This window comes from Phalaenopsis equestris, unplaced genomic scaffold (assembly GCF_001263595.1).
Source record: "Phalaenopsis equestris unplaced genomic scaffold, ASM126359v1 Scaffold000378, whole genome shotgun sequence".
In the NCBI taxonomy this organism is placed as follows: Eukaryota; Viridiplantae; Streptophyta; class Magnoliopsida; order Asparagales; family Orchidaceae; genus Phalaenopsis; species Phalaenopsis equestris.
Genome location: NW_018164820.1, coordinates 987702 through 1011157, shown reverse-complemented (window position 1 = coordinate 1011157; position 23456 = coordinate 987702). Strand labels below are relative to the sequence as shown.

Below are 23456 nucleotides of genomic sequence, written 5' to 3'. Positions count from 1 at the left end.
AATAGAATTAACATATATTATTATTATTACTAGTATACATATTCTTAACATGTATCATTACAATATCCATAGCAAACGACTTCATCAAATTTATCTCTAATATTATTTATCCTAATAGTCAAATAATTAAAATGAATCAACATTAAAATAGAAAAAAGTGGAGTAGCTTACAACCCCCACTCATTCGAGATGAAGGAGGGAGTGAGTATCGATCCCTGCCTTCGGTTGTTTCAAAGAAAAGAAATAAGCGAAAGAGAGACAGCTACACAGGATTATCAAACTGTAGAGCGAGTGAGGTAAGGTGAGACAATCGATCCGTCGACTTCACTATATAAGGATTTGAGGCAATGAATCGAGCAGTTTGGAAAAGTGACAACCGAAAAGCGCAAAATGAGAAGAAAATGAACAAAAATCTTGAAGGAGATCACGAGAGGTTCCAAATCGAGAAGACAGCCGGGAATATCGTGAAAATCTGCACAATCACGTGATTCATGCCACAAATGAGAAAGGTGGGTGTAGGGATAATAAGAGGAGAAAAGGAAAGACAAAAATTCACTTCTTATACTAATCATATTTGAAGCACTATCATTTTTGATAGGTTTAAATAAGTAGTCAATGGTGATTCATTACTTTACAAATAAACTTTAAATTATTTTAAAAAAAATACATATATTTATTTAATTAAGATTAACAAGAGATATAAGGTAAAGTTTTCCCTCGACAAAGGAGAAAGGGGGCATTGCGCCTTAATTATTGTTAGGGGCTCGGAGCTTCTTCATCGCCCATAATTCCAATCCTTCTCAGTTTCCTCTCCTTCTGCCTGCCTGCCTGCACACTTCTCCGCTTCTCTAACGATTCTCCTGCATCTCCACCGTGCACGCCCCTCTCTCACTTCTGAGGCAGGTCTTCTCACTTATCTTTATCTACTTGCTCACTCTTAGCCTATTCGCCTCTTCGCGTAGATCGTTTTGTTTTGGGGTTTTGCTCTCTTTGGCTGGAGATCCGGCTGACTTAGAATTTCGTTATGAAAAACGCTGCTATTTTACTATTCTTTACCAGCATAGATTGAAGTTTATGAAAAAAGAGCAAAGATAGTATCATTTTGGTCTGATGAACAAAGAATATGATGTATTTATTTCGGTTCATCAGAATTCGAAACAACGATGGGAGCTCCTCAATTTCTGGAAGTAGAATTTTATAGAAATAATAAAATGAGCGTGATCCGTTTGTGGAGTCATAAAACTCTTGGGCGAGTTTCTGGTTTTGAACTGTTGTTGATAAATTATGCAGAATCAGATCAGTTGTTAATAAGTTTGAGATGTATAGTACTACAAATAGAGCGATACTGGATAGACTTGGTGGAAATTTATTATTATTATTTGAGAAATTGATTTATGGGCATTTTATTAGAACTTTCACAATTAGGATATTGGATGGTGATGCATCTCAAATATCTATTATTTAGGACGTGAGGTTCTCCCCTCCCTGTTTGATGGAGACAAATTCCTTATTTTAACGAATGCTAGTGTATAAATTGAATCAAGGCACCCTTTTATCAGTTAAATGTGAGAGAACATTGAAGATTGGCTTAAAATTTATCTTACTCGGCTACATAAATATTTCACCTTGAAATGAGGCTAGTATAGAAATTCATACGGATTTCTTATAATGTTATGCAATTAGTGATACAATTATATATGCCTCTTTTTAGTCATTTAGATGTGTAAAAGTTGCAGAGCAGCTTTGTTATCAAATACGGAATACTGGACCAGAAAAGGAAGGTAAATCACATTTTGTATTCTTTTTGTGCTGGTTAATGTTGTTGAATAGCTTTCATTCAGGTCCTTTGTTATACTGAAACCTTTTATGTTTGTTTATACCGATAATAGAGAGCGACCAGTAGACAAAATGAAGACATTAAATTATGATTTTTTTTGGAACTTTTGAATTTTGGAGATATTTATTTGTGAAATTTTTGTTAGAAATAATGAGAATAAGACATTTGAACATGATGCTTCTCAAGTAGCCAAATGAGGACATGAGTTTAATAGTTTCCCAAATCTAATGGGGAATAAAGGTTGGTTGGGTAGCCTTTTCTTAGCTTTGCTGTCAAGATAGTTGATACACTTTTATTTGGCTACAACTTTTTTATTGCTTTTAGTAAATTTTAATGATGTGAAAGGAACTTTTTATACCTGATTTGCTAGAGTATGGTATATGTAAGAACATTGTTGTCCAATTTTTTTTAAAAGGAAAATCTTAAATACTCATAGCTTTCAAAGAAATCAATTTTATCTATAGTAGCTCTACAACTACTTTTACTAACAGTTGCAATCACCCCATAAAAACCTTAAATTTCACTGGATTATAATGCTCGTGTATGTTTTAACTTAGCCTTCATTTTATTAGTTAAAGTATTGAGAATTTAATGATTGGCTCAATTTTGCCATTTTGCTGCTATATAGATTTTCAACCTAGACATGATGATGTTAACATATGTTTTGAATATGTTTTTATCATAGATATTTGAGTTATGTCTTGTTTTTAAGCTTTTATTATTTTGTCAAGGCTATTCTAGCATTTGACATGATGTTTGTTTCAAGTTTTTAGCAGTTTGCTAGCAATTTGTTAGAAGTTTGCTATTTGTTCCATACATAAACATGGGAATTCTAAGCGATGTAGGATAGTTCATGACATGTGTAAGATTCATATTATAGATTTGCAGACTCATCTTTATCTATTACGAAATTTTTATCTTAATCAATATCAATTATAAGACTTGAAGAATTTCCGGAGAGGTTATTATGTGAGACTGAAGTTTCTTTTCCTAAGATTATAGTTATCCTCATAATAACATCATTATTAATATGTTGCCACTTGTGATTACTGTTGATCTTCTACATGGTTTCCATTTGCGAGAATTTTATTGGGAAGTATTTGATTCATTTATTTTAAAATTCTATCTTTTGGCTAATATTTTGAACTTGAATGTTTTTTTAGTCATATCAGGCTGATTTTTATGCCAACCATATCTATCAGCCATTGAATTTGGGGTTTATAAATAGATTATCCCAGACATATAATTAATTATCTTTTGTTTAATAAAATAATTTTCTTTAAGTTTTCAATCTTTGTGTGTTTGTTGGTTTTGTGTGTAGTACATATGTGACTACCGAATTTTAGTAAAGTCATCTCTTCATATCGTTCTAAAGTCTTAGGACTAAACTTCTTTTTATTGGCAATTGATGTTTCTAGCTTAATTTTTTCAAAATATTTTGTTATTAGCCTGATAGTGCTCCTAATCTTATACATATTTGACTCTGCTAGAATATATTTGTTGTGCTTAAATTATAGTTACTTATCGATTTTGCATGTTTCAAATTTCTCACAACTATTTTCAACTTTATTTGATCCTTTTGGTTATAATTCTTGCATTTATTATTTTCATTTAAAGAAAATAAGTTATTGTCTTGTTTAATGGTTTGCGACCCATGAACTATTGAATTCTTTTGAATGATTTACATATGCTGATTCAATTATTTTAATTTTTTTTATTTTTGGCTATCATTTTGAAATTGAAGGTTTTTTGAGTCATATCAGGCCGATTTTTATGCCAATCATATATGTTAGCCATTGAATATGGTGTTTATAAATAGATTATCCTAGGCATATAATTAATTATCTTTCATTGAATAAATATTTTTCTTTAAGTTTTCAATCTTTTTGTGTTTGTTGGTTGTGAGTGTTGGGCATATGAGACAAACAAATTTTAGTAAAGTCATCTCTTCATATCGTTCTAAAGTTTCATATCTAAATCTCTTTTCATTGATAACTTATGTTTCTGACTTATTTTCTTAAAAAAATATTTTGTTATTAGCCTGCTAGTGCTCCTAATCTTTTAAATGCTTGACACTGCTAGAATATATTTGTGGTGCTTAAATTATAGTTACTTTGTGATTTTGCATGGTTCAAATTTCTAACTAAGTTTCTCAAATTTATTCAATCTTTTTGGTTATAATTCTTGCATTTATTATTTTCCTTTAAAGAAAATATGTGATTCTTTTAAATGATTTACATATGTTGTATTTTACTATGCGCTAGGAAGCCTTGAGCTTGCTGTCTTTATGATGGTCTTTAAAAGATTTCAAATGCACACGTTGTTTAGTTACTTGATTTTAATTATTTTTTTGAGTTTTTTTTTTTTTTGGTGCTGCATTTCATATTGGTGCTGCATTTCATATTAGTAGTATTAGAGGTGAGTTAGCCAGGAAGAACATCCTATTACATTTCTTCATGAGAAATTAAATGAGGCTAATCATAAATATTCAAATCATAATAAAATGTCAATGTTATTGTGCAACCTCTACTTTATTCAAGCTTTAGGAATATTCTAGTTCCCAAAAGTGATTGAATATAGACATTTAAGTGGTTTGATTTTTTGCTAGAGTATTCTTTTATCTTTAAAAACTATGTTGGAGTTGAGAATAAAACATTCTTATGCTTTAAGTAGGGTGTCTGTCATGCTACATAGAATGTAGTTAGGGTGATTGGTTTTTTATTATATAAAAAAAGGGTATGCCACTTGTAAAAATTTTTGTGATATTTAGACTTAAATGGCAATTTATCTTTTCCTAACAATGATCACATTCTTAAAGATGGTCATTTTTTTAAGTATCGTTTTTCTTTAAGGGAACTTTTTTATTCTAAAAATACATATGGGCATTTTGAGACATTTTGGTTGTATAGAACCATAGCAATGATTGAGAATAGAAATTTCTAGCCGAACCTTAGAATGGATGTGGGACATATTGTTTGACAATGAAGAATTTGTCTGTTTGCTTAAATCAGGATGCATACCATAAGATTATATACACCTTTGTCAATTTCAGATAAATCATGGGTGGATGTTAGTATACATTTTGGGTTGGGCTTAGCACAAACATTTATGAAATATAAGTCAACTTTTCATGGCGGTAGATTATTTTTTAAGAAATGACTTATTTCATGTTATGTTATAAAATTGCTGATGCATCTCATATTGCTAAATAGTCTAAGAAGTGATTTAATTACACAACTTGCTTAAAATATTTATTTTTTATTGGGAAGTAAAATTAATGATTTATTTTTTTATAAAATAACTACAAAAATTTGAACATAATTTATATTTTATTTGCTTACTAACCACAACCTGATGGATAACTTGAAGTAGTAATAAAGAGCTTGGGGATCTATTACATTATTTAATAAAATTCTATGACTAGGTGGGAAATAATATTACTAATGAATTAGCATAATATTGTCAATAGGTCTATTGGCATTGCTCCTTTGAGGTTTTCATAAGGTATTAACCTAGAAAACATATAGATCTTTACATTTTATTAAGTCTAGCCCTAGTGCTCTTTTACAATCATTTATATAACATATGAATGCCTTGCATAAGGATATTTGTAAAAAATTGGCTATAAGTTATGACAATTACTTGTTTTATGTTGATGTGAACATGAGAACCTTGTGATAAAGTCACATTCCTTCTAAAATCAGTAAGGTTTCCACTAGGATTCCTTAAGAACATGAATGGAAATAAGGCATTGGCATTTATATATTTTGCAGCACATTGGAACTAATACCTTTATAGTTGAAATTCCTGGAAATTCTAATTTTAATTTAGTTTTCATTGTGCTTGGTTTAATCTTGTTTTATATTTCTGCTGCCAATTCTTTAGATTTTTCTCTCCTTTCACCTCTCTTAAGTCTACGCCTAATCCTCCACTAAATATCCTATACATTGTATTTTTATTGTTATTTTGGATGATGAGATTATGACTGTTACTGATAGTGGATTCCAAAAATATAGTATTCATCAATGAGATACATTTACTTGTGATAACATATGGATTACTTTCTAGGATGCACAAAAAATATATTTTGGTTTCATTTATGTGTACCAAATGCTAAATTTCAAACCAAATTTTTTGAGTCTGGCATGTTTGATGGAAATACAGCTGTTTATTCATGGCTGAAACATCACATTAAAAAATGATAAAGGTGTGTTGTTGTTGCTGTTGTATTCATTAGTTGTTTTATGATATGTTATTTTATAGTTTTATTAGTTTGGGACATGCTTATGGCTTTAAAAATAGATGTATTTCTATTATTTAAATCCCAAAATAGTTCTCTGACTATTCATATGTGACTAGTTTAATCAGAAAGCCTTATATTTTGAGTTTAATCTCTAGAATTCATAAAATTGATCCAAAATAGTCCTTTATGTAGAAATTGTGATGCAAAATTGATCCCATTTTAGTCCCTTGATTATATAAAATTTTTCCCAATTTAATCTGTAAGGGATTATATTGGATCCGTTATGTATAGTCTAGAAATTAAATTGAATAAATATGATCCTCTAAAGTGAAATTGGTGACATGAATATTTGGAGAGCCATGTTGTAATATAAACCTACTTTTAATTTTCCATGTTAGGTTGGTTTATATAACTTTGTATGAGAATACGTTGGTTTGTTTCTTAGATGCCTTCAAGTTCAACTCTCAATTTTAATTCAAGCGTATATTCTGTTTCTATTGGGTTGTTGCAGCCAAAGTTTAATTCATTAATTTTTTTTTCAAGTCGGGCAAATTAACTCTAGTTTAGAGTTTTATTTTTCGACAATTATAGCTATTCTCTTGGTAGTGCTATTCTTCTAACACTACTTGCAGTTATAATTATTTTTTTATATGTTGTTCCTATTTATAAGAATTTTATAAGGATTTATTTAATGCAGCTATTTATAATTTTTAATTTTTTAGATAATGTTGAATTAAGAACTTGAATGTTATTTGGGTAAGATTGGGATGATATTTTGTAGATTTTATCTGCTAGCCTGGTGTTTAATAGCTTATAATTAGATATTTTGAGGCATGCTCTTCTCTCTTTTGTTGAATAAAAATTCTCTTTTAGTTGCCAATCTTATATGTGAAGTTAGATGTGTAATTCTTTTATATGTAGTGCAAGTGTGATTATCTAATTTCGAGGGAATTCATCTCCTTGTTTTGGCACGAGGCTTGAATTTCTTGTTAACCTTGTTTTGGCACGAGGCTTGAATTTCTTATTTTAGTAACTTCTTTTCTTAACCTAGTTTCTATGTGTTTTGTTATTGACTTTGTTAATGCTCTTTTGGTTTGTTCGGATCTGATACAATTGAGAATCTATTTGTAGTGATTAAAATTACAAATGCTCATTGACTTTGCATGCACAAATATTTTATTGTTTTTTTAGGACTTGTTCAATGAATACATTATTGTTTAATTTAAATTCTCATATTTTTAATGTATTTTTTTAAAAAAACTAAGTTGTTGAATTTTTTAGTGGTTTATGATTCTTGAATCATTTAGTTTCCTACATTATTTACATACATATTATCATAGTGGTTGTATTAGGAAATCTTTAATCCTAACACTAAACTATCTTGCATCAAGTTATCTCTGTGCATGTTCGAGGCTTGTTTTTATCATAAGTTCTTTTTTTTTTTTCATAATTCTTGAAAATAAGATTTTGTTTTAGTAGCGTTGCTACAAGTTTGACTTTTGTCGATAATGAGAACTTTAATCATGTATGTGGGTTTATTTTTATTGCTTAATTGTCTTCGTTCATTTCTCGTACAAGGTCATTTGATTTTTGACTTCAATTAATTTTTTTAATTGTTTTATTTTCATCAAAGAATATCCATAGTTATTTTGGCTTAATATTTTGTTTTCTGTAAATTTTATATCCTTATTGCATAGTTTTTTGCATCATATGCTTTGATTTGCTTTAGAAAAAAATAAATCTTAAAATTTTTACATCATATTTGTCATCAGAGCATAATATTGTATTTCAATGTCTTTTAGATGTATAACATTATACATGGGTCACCTAAAAGATGCAACATTAAGAAGAAATTTAAAAATTATTTATCTATGATTTATATAATTTTAAGATAAAAATATCAAAATAGTCATGGATTTTTTATAAGTGGTCATTTTAGTCTCAAATTATTTAATATGTCTAATTTAGTATCTTCATTTCTTAAATTTGATTTTAATAGTATCTTAATACCTCAACTATTATCCAAAATAATCCAACAAAACTAAATGTGTCAAAAATAATATAAAACTTTTAGTTAAATCCATCCTAGAAGAAGCCAAAACAGAGCTCGGGAAAGGGGCCAAACCAAATCCAGCATATGGGCAAACCGAGCCCACAAGAAAGGCAAAACAAAAAATATTTCTTCTTGGAGCTTTATATTCCAAAATATAATGCCGACGTATGTTTCAAATAGAATCAAATAACACGAAACATTTAAGTGTGCATACATCACTAAAGCCAACTTGTTTCAACACTAAAATGGATTACAGCATAGATTCTAAGTGAGCAAGCATCAATCCAAAGTTTATATCCATGATCTTTTCATGTATTTTAAACAAGAAAGAAACATAAGCCACCATCCTTCTTTTAACAGTAAACTGCTTCAGCAAGAAGCAAAGAAAGAAAGCCACAATTTCCAGCATATAGGTAAAGATATATTAGAAGTGTAAGAAGAAGATTTACATGTGAGAAGAAACCTAAACATACTTTCCTTAAAATGTTATTTCAACTTGTCCACACAAAGTGTCTAAATTAGATTCAACAAAAGTATTAAAGGCCCAATTTTTGGTATCAATGCCTTTGTGAAATGGTTGTTAAAACAAATCAAAAGCCTCATACATGCATTTTTTTATTTTAGCACTTCCAACATATGTCGAGCATGGTGACAGAACATAGAAGAGATAAAAGAAATACCTTATTTGATATTTCCTAAAAGAAAAACAAAGAAAAAGGCACCAAACTCCCAAACGTCCAACACACATGATCCTAGCCGAAAAAGATAACTTCAGCAAGGCTTCTCTTCCTAAAAGCTCCAGAAAACAGCAATCCTCGAACGCTCCACAATCCCAGCTCACGAAAAATTAGCCTAGAAAGAATTTCGGGCAGAGCCTTCTTCCCTAAAAGCCTCAAACAGTAAAACCACAGCCTCCCTTTCTCTCAAAAAAATTTCAACAACCCAAAACAGTGCACCAGAGACTCTTTTTATAAGCAGAGAAGAGAGGGGGACAACCACTTACTAGCCTCACTGGTAGGCGAATCAAACGAGGAGAACAGAATCGCCACAGTAAAGAGGGAGACGGTAAAACCTTGAGAAGGAGAAGGGTCGGCCAGCTCGGCCCTTGCAATTGGAGAGCCAAAGAGTCTAGCGGCCATGCGAAGAAGGGGAAGAGTCGAGAAAGGGGGAAGAGATTATCGCGTGAATCGTCCACGGGAGCTAGGGCACACAAGGGAGACGAGTCGAGCGTTCAACTAAGACGCGGGGTCGAACGAAGGATTAAGTGTGCAGGAATAGAGAAAATAGGGTTTAGGATTAGAATTTAATATTATAAGTAATAAAATATATAAAATATTTAATATTTCTTAATAATAAAATTTGATTCATACTTTTTATTCGTGTATCAAAACATAACAAAATTGATGTCCTTTTTAGGTAATTTTGACGTTCCGGACGCGCTGGCGCGGTCCGTTTCACCGTCGGAGGTCGCTTTGACGAATTTATCGATTTGCGTGCAATTTTCTCGTATGCAAAATTATAAAAATATGAGTGTCCTGGACGCGTTGGCGCAGCCCATTTTGTCGTCGGAGGTTGTCCGGAGAAGTTCGCATTTTCACCCATCCTTTAAGCTCAATTTAAGTCCGATTTTGTGCAACTTAATGAATTTTGTGCATTTGGTGTGCATGTGTGATGATAAAGTCCTGAAGTGATTTTCCTAGGACTTGAGATGTTATTAGGAACTTCTCCCTGAGTCTCCACTTGATAGTCCTTTACCACTCGACCATAGGACGATAGTTCTGAGATCATCAATGCGAGACACCACAAGAGAAATAAGAAGTGGTTGGAATTTCTAAAAAAAGTTGGAGTCTTAATTCTAGTTTTCTAATATGGTCAATAGGAACTCCTAGAGCTAGATCCTAGGATTCTATGGAAAAGATTAATTACCTCAAAATGAGGTCAACAGCAGTATCAACACCTTTAATGATGATAATGCCTTATCAGTGACAAGAATGCCTCCTAGATCCAACACACGGAGATTTACAAAGGAAGAGGCATAAAGCACTCTATCAACAGTCGATCCTGTTTTTAACGCACGTAGCTTTTTCAAACTTGAAATGGACAATAAATACTTAATGCCATCATCCATGACACTTGAGCATCTTGACAGGTCCTATTCTTTTTGGCTGTTGTGCCCTCTGAAGTCAAACATTTCGACAATAAGCTGGAAAACTTCAAGGATGGATGGGAAAAGGATGTGGTGGCTGTGTAGATGCCTAAGGAGAGCACCAGCGAGTTGAGAAGGAAGGTGTTGGAGGGTCCTTCAATGCCTCTGCAATTTCTCAACGCTCTCGTTTCTTGCAGTCACGACTTCAATACAAAGAACCATCAACCCTCCACCCTTTTCCATATTAATCTGCTTTTCTTTTCTAATTCTTCTGCTTCCCTTGCCAAGGGGTAGATCTGGTGAGCTGTCGTTGTTGTGACCATTTTGAAGGCCGACAACCATAAGCAAAAAGACACGACTGTCCTTACTGCATAAGGTATAGGAATTGATGAAATCTTCAGTTGGGCCTGCAGACAGGCTCGCAGTTACGTCTTTGCATGGGAAACTGAAGAAAAAAAACTCCATATAGGCTTGTAGCAACCTTGAAGGAAGACTGCAGGAAGTTCTCACGAGGCTTGCAGGTGAGCTCTCACTGGAGGTGGATCTCATGAGAGAAGGGACCCTGCAGGAAGAATAGCTAGCCGACAGGAGGGAGACCAACAACTGAAAATGCTGCAGGGGAAAGAGCCGGCGGTGGCTAAGGCGGCAAGAGGAAAAGTTCCGGCGGCGTGAAAGGCTGCAGGAGGAAGTTCTAGCGGTGTGAATGGCTGTAGAAGGTAATTCAGGCAACGAGAAAGTGTGCAGGAGAAAATTCTAGCAGCGGCCTACAAGGAGAGGAAATTTCTGGCAGAAAAACTAAAAAAAGAAGGCAAATAAAGGGTCTGCAACACGGAAAAGATTGTTGGATGCAGGAAATAGGAAGTTTCCGCGGTAGAAAACTCTAGGATTTGTTTCAAAGCTCTGATATCATGTAGGTTTTGAGAATTGAGCGAAATTATATTATTAATATGGAAATGGGACATAAATACCTTTACATGAATCCTAGAATAAAAAAGATGAGAAAAAGAAAATAGCATGGAAGGAAAAATATAACACCTATTTCTCAAAGTAATCAATGCATAATAATTACTTGGAGATAAAGGAAATAACATAAAATAGGAAAAGAAATAAATCTAATCCTCATAATTTCTAACAAGAATAAATTATTTTCTAATATAACTTCTAACATAACTCTTAATCAAATCAATCTTAGAAAATATTTCAATACCATTCATAATATTTAGCATATCATTCAAATATGTTAAAAATATATTTAATCCTTATTTTATTGATGACTTTACCCTAAATCCTACTTATCTGGTCTCATCTTATGTGTAAACAAAGTATGTACGATACAAAGACTTGTGCTTTCTATAACAAATTCTTTCGTAAGTAATTCTATTAAGTTTGTATGCTCTATTAGATTCTTTCTATAATGAGAGAAATCAAGCAATGATGATATATGACTAAATCATGAACATGTTTTGTGTATCTTAGTGGTGGCAGTTTATTAAGTACATCGTTGAGATAATTGTTTTTCAAACCACTAGTGCTTAATCAAAATTAATTGGCAAAGTCTTAACTTTTGGCACCACACTAATTAGTTCCACTATTATGAAGGCATAAATCAAATCTCGTCCAATGTTGCAAGGATATGGACATGGGCACGATACCACACGGACATGAGACACGTCTATTACTAAAAATATTCGACATGGATATGTGTCAGACACCATTATAATACAACAATAACAACAACAAAAAGCCTTTATCACACTAAATGGGATCGGCTACATGAATTTTTTTTCTCCAATGCGTTTTATTGAGTGTCATATTTTTATTTAGTTCTAATAGATTAAGATCTTTTTTTATACAATATGCCCAAGTTTACCTATAAATTTAAGAGTCTGTTTGACTTCACTTTTATTTTCAGTTTTAGTTGATATAATTTTTATGTATTATGAAACAAATAAAAAGGAAATGAAGCATATCAAATGTAACATGCTAAAGTTTGCTTAGACTACAAGCACCAACTCATAGAAATCCATATCAATAAATGTAGAAGCTGGATTCATAAACCTGCTTGACAATAATTCGGTTAAGGCTGATTATTATTATAATGATGAATGGGGATTGGTTTTTTGCAGGGTTTGAGGATTTTGTTGTATTTCTTAGATTAACAAAATTATAGATCCTTTTTTTCCTGGAAAGGCCTAGTTTACAATTATTGTATTTTGAGTTGTTCTTAAGCTATTTGAACATTCCATATTATGATCTATATCTTCTTAGCCAGCTTGAAGCTATGATGGTCTACTTCATATTGTTCATGATCTTATCATATTCATAATATTATTCATAACTTTTTTGTGTTTCTTTTCATGCTGTTGGAGTGGTTGAAGTTTCTCTGTTATGTTTTTGTAGAACATGATAAATCTATTTAAAATAAAGGACAAGAAAAATCAAGATGCAGAAAGTGCTAATGGAAGACATCCTGTAAAGAAGCAAAGTGCAGGAGAGTTGCGCCTCCATAAAGGTGTTTTATTTGCAAATGTATTACAATTGGTTTTCATTTCTCTGTGTTTCTTAAAACAGCTGCATGATGTATTTTAACCTGTTTTGCTTTGTGATTGATTTTTTTTTATTTCTTGTTGCACACTTAATATTGCGTAGAATTTATAAATATGCAATTTGCTTCTCATTTTGTATCTCTTCAGTGGTTACGTCATGTAAACGTGTTTTCTATTTTGTTGTATGACTTCCATTTGAGCTTTCAGACTTTGTGCTTTATTTTTCTCTTGAAATAAGGAAAGTAAACTACAACTGCTTGTTTTTGGAGGTTTCAAGTATATTAATGAGTTGTAGTTGCATATTTAAGTGTGTCCCCTGACTCTTTGTAGGGTTCCAATTGAACCCCAATTTCTATAAAACTGTCAATTTTGTCCCCAAACTTTTTAATGAGGGCTAAAATAGTCTTTCCTGAAGACTATTTCAACACATATTAAAAGTGTCTTGGGGACTAAGTTGACATTTTTATAGACTCGGGGACTAAAATGACTCCATGTAAAGAATCAGGCAACTACTTTGGTAGTTTACTTTTATCCCCACATATTATTAGCTTTTAACAAAGTTATATTTTGAATGCATTATCTTTGTAGTTAGAAATATGTGGTGGTGTAATTTTGTGCCATGAGTGTGCATATGTAGATGTACAGAAACGTTCCATCACTTAGCTTTGAGAAAGTTGCACTACTAGCTATTGTCTATCTTAAGGCTCATTTAGTCGCTTATAAATAAAAACCTTTTTTTTTTAAATAATGATTCATTTTTTGCTCTCTTTTTGTGTGAAACTGGACTTATCACTCTTGAGGCTTTTTAAGGTGATCACAGACTTAACCTTGTTGATTTCTGACAATATTTGCCAATGAAATGATGAATTCTAGCTAATTCGACCTCTTAAAACATGTTTTCATACTTTAAGCAATCAATATAGCTCCTATTTGTAAGTGCTCTGAGATTTAATGGATGGTTGCACTCCATTTGAAATGGATAACAGGATCAATGAGGAATTTTTGGCTTTATTTGTTAAAACAAGTAAGAATCAGGCCATACTAGACCCGTCATTTGAAATTCATTTCGGCATATTTTAGATTTTAAAGCATGAAAAGGTCATTCAATGAAATTTAATTATTGTACTACATTGATAGTTCTAATAAATCAAAATTTGAGTATAGCTGTAAACAACATTAGTAGGACCAACTACGGTCAACGCATGTCTAGTGAGCGTCCCAATAATTTTTTGCCTGGTGAGGGGATGGTGCTAGTATTTTGTGCATCTGAGCAATGGGTTTTTTTTTATGCTGAAGCAGACAAGTTGAATCCGATTAACGAGTCTGGTTAGAATTATGTGCAACAGAGTCAATCAATGCATGGGGATGTAAGCTTAATACCAGATGGTTCAAAATAGATTGAAATGGAATTCATATGTTCATAGTAAATTGAGGTATTATGTATTAGCGACTTGGTTCAACTCTAAATGATGACTATGAAGGAGTAAGGCCTTCAATAACTTTTTACTTGCTGTGAAGCAGACATGATTACATGAGTTTTTTAAATAAGGTAAGTTAACTCCAAAAATTTTGAAATGTTTTTTTATAAAATTTCAAGCAGAAATAAAATGACTGTCTAAACATTCATAATATATAAAACATTACCTGTAATGCAGTTTCTTTGTTTACACTAATTATTACATAATGACATGAATTTTTCAGTATCTTATGAAGTTCATTAATTATAATATAATTTCTTCATTAAAATTTAATTACCTACTGAATTCATTAATTATTATATAATTTATCATTAACACCAATTCTGACATAATTATATGAATTGCTTCAATATGTTAAACAAGCACTAAAAAGGTAGTTAGCTATTTGAAGCAATAATGTCAAGAAGTATTTTAAAATTTAGGAGATATAAGCTAACTATTCTCAACTAATATAAGTATTTGTGATTAGTATGTAAAGAACAAATTAATGATATGATTATGAAAATTAAGCTTGACTTGACTTTATAATAATATTAACAACTAATATCATGACTAAATAATTTTTTGCACTTTATTATTTATTATAATTTTTTCAAATAAGAAATACTCATAAATGAAATAAATAGAAACTAGAACCAAACAAACTAGCAAAAATCATACATAAATCTATAATAAGTTAAAATTCAATTTAAATCAATTTGAGTTATGTTTTCTCTATTCTTTAGGTTTTTTATGGTAAATATTACTTAATCATCTGTTGAAATACCTAAGCACACATTAATCTATTTCTTGGACTCTTTTAGCCTCTTGAAAATGTCTAGCTTTATCATCTATCGCTCACCAGCAAGCATTAAAGCCTCTATGCAAGTCTAATGAAATAGGTTTTCATCTCTATGATTTGACTAATACATGTATCACATGTAGAAGCGTGTTACTAAAATAACTAGATGATATCATACTATCGTTTTTTAATAGAAGCGAGCTTTTAAAATAACTAGATGATATACTAGGCTTTTTTATCATCAAATCTAGGGTTGTAAACAAGCCGAGCTTGAGCAAGCTCAGGCTTGACTCATGTTCGGCTCGTTCGAAACTGTTTGTGTTCTAAATCGGCTCGTGAACAGTGTGTTCGTGTTCAGCTCTTGTTCGGCTCGAAATTGACTCGTTAAAATTAAATTGAAAAAAATAGATATAAAGTGTTGGATTCGAACCTGGACCAAATGTATGAAAAAGAAGGAACATAACAACATTACCACACGAGTTGTTATGATTTAAATTTAGATATAAATATATATAATATATTATTATATAAATAATATATGTGAAATATTATTATATAATTTTTTTTTTTATTTCGAGCTAAAACGAGCCGAACACGAGTGAACAAATAGTTGTTCGTGTTTGGCTCGTTTATAATTCGAGCTTTAAAAACTTTTTCGTGTTCGACTCGTTTACTTAACGAACGAGCCGCACACGAGCTACTTAACGAGCCGAGCACGGGTTGTTCGCAAACAACGAGCTTTTTTGACAGCCCTAATCAAATTACTAGTTAGCCACACAATAATTAATAAGTTTACGGTCATAGAAAGTATCAACCCTTGATCTAAATAGACCCTGATCGATAAATGACGGTAAATCTGGTTTAACAAACCTAATCTGCCTCAAGAGAAACTAACCATTGAATCCTCTTATTTATTTATTGAGGAGTCTCACAAGCAAAAGGGCGAGCTTTAATTTTTGACCATCAAGTATTAATCATAACTTCTTAGGCAAGTTTTCATCATCAATATGACTACATTGTTTTTTTTTTATTTTTTCCCCATTTTATCTTTAAATTTCAATTTGAGTTGTATGCATAGTTCTTGGTATATTGCAATGCCCAAAGCTTTTATTTGTTATCCATTCATTAATATTTTGCAGATATTTTTTTTAATTTTAATTAATATTTTGCAGATATAAGTGAGCTGAACCTGCCAAAAACGACTACCATATCTTTTCCCAATGGGAAGGACGATTTGATGAACTTTGAGATAAACATTCGACCTGATGAAGGATATTATTTGTAAGCCATAATGCTTTATTTGAAACAAATTAAATAAATGTGCATTGTGCTGTTATTCATATTTGTATTTATACTGCATGTGTGCTGTATTACTGTCTGATAAATGCTGATAAACCTGATTCAGATGAGATTATCCCATGTGTTCACTTCTTTTCTATGATGCAATTTTTTTTGAACTTAATCAATTTGAACTTAGAAACTCAAAACTTGAATACTTTTTCCAGGGGAGGTAAATTTTTGTTCACTTTTCTAGTTCCTTCGTCATACCCTCATGAACCGCCAAAAGTCAAGTGCAAGACAAAGGTAGAACATCTATTTTTTTTTTTAGTTTTCCGCCCACTTGCATTCTTTTTTTTTCAATGTATGGCCTGATGTTTTCCGTATAATTCATATGAAATGCAGGTTTACCACCCTAACATTGATTTGGAGGGAAATGTTTGCCTAAACATTTTACGGGAGGACTGGAAGCCTGTCCTTAATATAAATACAATTATTTATGGACTTAATCATCTTTTTACGGTATTTTTGTGTAACCTAGTATAGTTAATTTTTTATTGTTCGTTTCTGTCATCATCGGCTCAATGAATTTTTTATTTTGTTAATGCGATCGAGCTTTTATTTCTGTACTTACATGCAATGTTCATGCCTGATATTGCACGGAAAAACCTCTATTGGGTGTGGCGTTTTGTCAAATTCATATGTTTAGGGTTCCCCCAAACCAGAATTGGTCATTGAAAGGATGGGATCTCTTTTCTGATTAGTTTTGCTCTAGAATATGTATTCAACATTGAAGAATTTGTTGGGTGTTGTCATCGACTTTGTTCAATCTGAAATAGCTCCACATCTCTGCTTTGCATCTAACATGTCTAAATATGAAGCAATGAAACGAAGTTATACAACAACAACAACAAAAACGAAAACAACAAGCCTTTATCCCACTAAGTGGGGTCAGCTACATGAATCATTTTTCCCTATTGTGTCCTATTGAGTGTCATATTTTTATTTAATTCTAATAGATTAAGACCATTTTTATATAATATGCCCAATTCTTTTTAGGTCTACCTTTGCCTTTCTTAACATAAGTCGAATGTAAAACATCTACTATCCTAATTGGATCATTAGATGGTCGACGTGTGATGTCACCAAACCATCTAAGATGACACTTTCTAATCATGTCTGCCATTGGAGCTAGACTAACTCTTTCACAGATATATTCATTTCGTATTTTATTCCTAAGTGTCAAGCCACTCATCCATATAAGCATTCTCTTCTTAGCAACACTTAACTTTTTTTATGCTTCTCTTTTAAAGGCCAACATTCTAGGCCATAGAACATTGCAAGTCTCACCACTATCTTATAAAATTTTCCTTTAAGTTTAAGCGATTTAAGCGTTAAGTTTAAGCGATACTTTTCTATCACATAATGGGCCCGATCCATTCCTCTACTTCAACCAATCAAACTTGAATTCTACTAATAACATTGCCATCTATATCACCATCACTTTGAACAATAGACCCGAAATATCTAAAACGTTCACATCTTTTAATAATTTTATCACCCGTAGTTACAACTCTGTCAACTCTTTCCTCACCAGTCTTATCCATGTGAAGTATATCATCAATGAAAAGCGTACACCAAGGTACATATTCCTATAAATGTCCAATAAGGGCGTCCATAACTAAAGCAAAAGGATATGGGTTTAAAGCGATGTAATCCAATTGAAATATGAAAATACTTGGTCAATCCTCCTGTTTAAACACAAGTAACACCTCTAGTTTACATATTTTTAATGACTTGAATATTAGTCAAATACATTTCGAATATTAGTCAAATACATTTCTTCTCTTAGAACCTTTTCGTATATTTTTTCTAAATCAATAAAAATCAAATATAGATCTTCCTTAATCTCTTTGTACTTCTCCGTCAAATCTCTCAATAAATGTATAGCTGTCATAATATACCTGCCCGACATAAATCCAAACTAATTATGAGAAATCTTTATATCATGTCTTAACCTATATTCAATTAGTCTCTCCCATAATTTTAAAGTCGGACACATCAACTTAATTCCTCTATAATTTACACACTTTTGTGCATTCTCTTTATTATTAAAAGTAGGGACCAAAATAATCTTCCTCCACTTCTTGGGCATCTTTTTAGTTTTTAAAATAATATTAAAAAGTTTAGTAAGCCAAAAAAGTCCCAAGTCTCCAAAATATTTCTACACTTCAATTGGGATATCATCAGGTCTTATTGGTTTTTCACCCTTAGATTTCTTTAAGACCTCAATAACTTCTTTTTTATTAATGCAATGGTAAAAATAAAACATTTTATTAATATTCACGATATTAAGATCACTAAGGTTGATCGTATTTTTAAAAATTTAATTAAAAAGTTTATTAAAATAGCTCATCCACCTTTGTTGATTATGTTTCTCTAAAAAAAACACTTTTTTATTTTCATCATTATTACACTTTGCTTGAATTAAATCTTTATTTTTTTCCTCTTTGTTTGGCTAGTTTATACATATATTTTTCACTCTTTTTAGCATATAATCCATTATAAAGATCAATAAAAGAAGAACTTTTAGCGTCAAAAATTGTTCTATTAGACTCATTACGAGTCACCTTTTATTTTTTTTAGTTCTTTTACATTCAAATCAATTTTTATAACACAAGTTTTTATATTTTATCTTTTCTTGCACATGATTATTCCACCACTAAGTATTTTTATTTATAAAAACTTTTCATTTTGATTCTCGAAGTACCTCTTTTGTTATTTGTTTAATAGTGCTTGTTACTTTATTCCACATAGATTTAGGTTCATCAATATAATCCCAAATCTTGAAATTTACTCATAAAGTTAAATTTATGTGTGTCTTTTAGATGTCTCTATCTAATTTTATAATAATATTTCATTGCATTCTTTATCCTACAACTCTTCATCTTAAAATTCAGAACTAATAATTTATGTTGAGTACTTAAGTTTTTACTTGGAATGATCTTACAAAATTTTACATTCTCGGCGATCTCTTTTTTTCATAAGAAAATAATTGATTTGTGTTTTACTAGATCCATTTTTATAAGTAATAATATATTTATCTTTTTTTTTAATAAAATATTAGTAATAACAAAATCATATGCTACAACAAAATCTAACATGGTTCTACTTTCTTCATTAATCACTTCAAAACCGTAGCCACTATGAATATTTCTAAAATCTTATACCACTTTACATAAATAAACAAGCTTTGCTAATGACAGAGTCTTATACTATTTCAACTTAGTGTCTCGATTATGCAAAATTGAGCTTAATTTAGTCTCTCTGCTATACAAAATTGATATTAGTTTTTGATGGACCATTTTGGATCAATTTTGTATAGCTAAAGTGAATAAATTTGTGAAATGTGATATTCTAGGTCTATATTAGCTATATCTGAATAATTGGTGAACTATTTTGGAGTTTAAATGTATTTAATTTGTATTGTTGTGGATATTTTGTTTGCAGTTTTTCTTTTGAGTTTACAAATCTATTGATAAATTGCAACGAGGATTTGTTCTGTTTCTAATTATAGCTGGAATGGTGATGTTTATTTATGTAGTATTTCGTGAATTTACACATCTTTATGATTGATTTAGTTTAGAAAGCTGGTTCAATTACCTTCTAAAATTAACTTCATCATAACTAGTCTTATCCCATTCGAGGGTTCTTTGGTTGCTTATAGATAAAAACTTAATTTATAAATGATTTTTTATGAAATTTCTCAGCAAAAATGAACCATTCTTTTGAGGGAACTTGTGGAGTTGAAATCAATCTTAATGTCTTAACATTTCTGCGGGATGGTATGAATCCGACATTTCTTTCTATCTTCTCAGTAAATATTTTTGAACTTTAAGCAGTTAAACTGCCCTTCATAAATTATCATCCTGCAGTTATTTTTGTTTGGTGCATATGGAGTGTTCAATTTTATTTTGTACAGTGTTTGCCACTTTTGTCAGGTTCCCATTTATTCCTCTTTTTCTATTTTTAATTCTTCTATATTAAATCTATCTCAAAACCACCTAAACATTCATATTTACATTCATACCAGTCAAATCTTTAACATCACATCAAAAATGCCATCATCACAACCTTTTTAAAAGTGAAGTACAACCTCTCATGTATAGGTTTATAAAACCAAGGTGTTATAAGTATACATATCAAACTTTAGGTGTTAGATATGTAAATACATATGAATTGTGTGGTATGTATATAAGTTTTTATTTTTTTTAATGGTAGTAGTTACCTTTAAACACAGTAATTGTGGCCATTTTAATGGTCTTTCATCATTAAAGCACAATTTGTGTGGATTAAAGAGATCATCAACCAGACTTTTCTTCTCACGAGTAATGCTTTTCAGCCAATGCCCAACTCTCAGGCATGGGGAGCAGTGAATACTCTCTTCTTCTTCTCAAGAACTACCGGAAGTGGTAGATGATTTTTTTTTCTCGAGCAGGTAGTTCATACAAGGCATTGGAAACATCATATGAAATGTCAATATCATGGATATGTTAGATTACAAAAATAAAAAAATACAATATCAAAACTTGGTGCCAAAGTCAATGTTCACATCATGTGCTTTTGACGAGTATGAACTTTCAATTCTTTCAGATCTGCTCAGCTTTCAATAATACAGTTAAGTGGGTATAACAATTGTGAATCGTGCAAATTTGTCTTGATTATTTACAAATAGATTTGTTGTGGCGATATATAAAAAAATCTAACATCTACCATGAGAAGTGGACAATCTCATCTATTTAAAATACCTTTAGTAGATCTGTTTGATAAGATATCTGATGTGAATTAGCAACGAGGATGAAAAGAGAGAAGAATCCAAAATATGGGTAGCAGATTCATGAATAAAGTGAAATAAAATTAATTAAAGATTGGGATAGTACCCACCAGAATATCCTAGAATTTTCAATTTGCGAGTACTTTTCCAATGGCTTGTATCATTTCATATGATGTTTCCTTTCTTACAGTTAATTTCTTAGATGCTCTCATTGTAAACCTGTTTGGATTCAAACATATCATTGGTTTGAATTTCATATATCTTATATCATCACTAAAATTGTGCTTATGAATGCCATAAATAACAATTAATTTCATGCGAGTATCTTTTTGTAACTTTGCAAATGACCAATGTGAAGTAATCAATACAAATATGAAAATGCTAACATTAACATTAATGGGCATTAATATTGATTTATAACTTATTCCTAGATGTTGAGATAATGAATGAAATCAAAAGATAACAAATCGCACATATATATAGCATACCAATATGGAGGGACAACTTATTTAAAGGAAGTGTACCTATTTATCTTAATTTATTTTAATTCAGTCCACTATTCCCCTGAAGTCCCAAACATGTGATTGTTATGTGCGACCGTGGAATACTTTAGGGGGCGATGTGTCCCCTGTCTCGTTCATGTTTGCTTCTTTTATATTTATTATTATTATTATTATTATTATTTGTTATATTTACATATTTTTTTAACTTATTTATATATATATATATATATATAAGCATGCATACATATATAAGATATAATAATAAATTTCCACATCACACACACATACACATACACATGCATACTCTGAGTCAGCCTTTCTGGGATTAGATAATCTCTTAACTTAACTATAGTATGTATCGATCATCCAAAACCGAAACAGTTAGCAGCAGAAAATGACTTCACAATCTCTTGAATGTGCATGTTAATACAAATTCTCTATTGAATCATACCACGCAATAACTATTTATTTACATATCTAAAACACACACGCACACACACACACACATACCACCCAATTCCTATTTATTTACATATCTAAAATACACACACCATTAGAGACGTGCATACATACATACATACTCTGAGTCAGCATTTCTGGGAGTAGCTAATCCCTGAACTAAACTATAGTATGTATCGATCATCTAAAACCGAAACAGGTAGCAGCCGAAAATGACTTCACAATATCTTTAATGGGGTTGTTAATACAAATTCTCTAGTGAATTATGGGGCATTTACACCCACACACATACCACCCAATTCTATTTATTTACTTATCTAAAACATAAACTTCACTTTTTTACATTTATAGCACCCAAATCATTTGTATCACATCATAAATACCACTGTTTTAACTTCATAAATTCCACTGTTTTAACTTTATAAATACTATTGTTTTAACTTTTGAAAAGTGAAATACAGCTTTTTCATGCAATAGGTATATATATATGAAAAAATTGGAGTTTACGCGTGAGATAGTAAATACATAAGAAATGACTGCTATGTATGTAAATCTTCCTTGAATAATTTGTTTCAAAACACATCAATGGATAAATCTTAAGACATGTTCTGCTTGCAGCAACCAAACCATGAGGATCCTCTGAACCACGATGCTGCTGCCATTCTTCGTGACAACCCGAGGTTGTTCGAGACAAATGTGAGAAGGGCGATGGCCGGAGGCTATGTGGGCCAGGTACACTTTCCCCGTTGCATCTGATTAAAACCTTCCTGATCCACTGTGGCAAGATAGTTGGAATGCCCGAGCAACTCTGCTTTGGCTGCTGCTATAGCTTTCTGTGAAATAGCACCCTCATGTTCTTGAAAATTACTTTCTCTCTTTATTTTGGGTGAATATGGCATAGCTAGTTATGATTCAGAACTATGCTTGTATTTATTACTCTATTTTTCTCTCTATTGTATTAAGTGCTGAGTTTAGCTGGGCTTGACTAGGAATTACAGTATTATGGAATGTTGAATATCCTTATGCTGCATTAATAAGTGAAGCTTGGATGTAACATAAATTATTTCTTTGCTGTTTTTCCTTTAGGCCATTTACATAAGTTCCACCCAATTCCTATGTATTTACATTTCTAACATCAATTTTTTGTTTTTTGACATTTGTACCACCCAAATCATCCCTATCACATCAAAAATACAACCATTTTAACTTTTAAAAAGTGATGCATCTTTTTCATGCATAGATAAGGGGGTATGAATGTAAATATTGAAGTTTAGACGATAGATATGTAAATACATAGA

The 23456-nt window shown here is 31.2% G+C and overlaps 1 protein-coding gene across 2 annotated transcripts; it reads left to right on the top strand.

Annotated features, from left to right (window-relative positions):
- The first annotated feature begins 721 nt into the window (after positions 1-721).
- On the top strand, positions 722-23179 carry LOC110026569 (NEDD8-conjugating enzyme Ubc12-like). 2 transcript variants are annotated; one of them, XM_020727548.1, is made up of 6 exons: positions 722-899; positions 12680-12791; positions 16257-16365; positions 16590-16668; positions 16768-16884; positions 22777-23179. In XM_020727548.1, exons 2-6 carry the CDS (start codon positions 12683-12685, stop codon positions 22912-22914), a joined length of 552 nt encoding a protein of 183 aa, XP_020583207.1. In that variant the 5' UTR covers positions 722-899; positions 12680-12682; the 3' UTR covers positions 22915-23179. The 2 variants fall into 2 exon arrangements, with proteins under 2 accessions (XP_020583207.1, XP_020583208.1); XM_020727549.1 differs by having other exon boundaries at positions 722-903.
- The last annotated feature ends 277 nt before the right edge of the window (positions 23180-23456 follow it).

Coding starts and splice junctions, on each gene's coding strand:
- LOC110026569 (XM_020727548.1), top strand. CDS start 12,683: ATGATAAATCTATTTAAAATAAAGGACAAGAAAAATCAAGATGCAGAA. Junction 12,792..16,256: donor AGAGTTGCGCCTCCATAAAG/GTGTTTTATTTG, acceptor AATATTTTGCAG/ATATAAGTGAGCTGAACCTG. Junction 16,885..22,776: donor GACTTAATCATCTTTTTACG/GTATTTTTGTGT, acceptor TTCTGCTTGCAG/CAACCAAACCATGAGGATCC.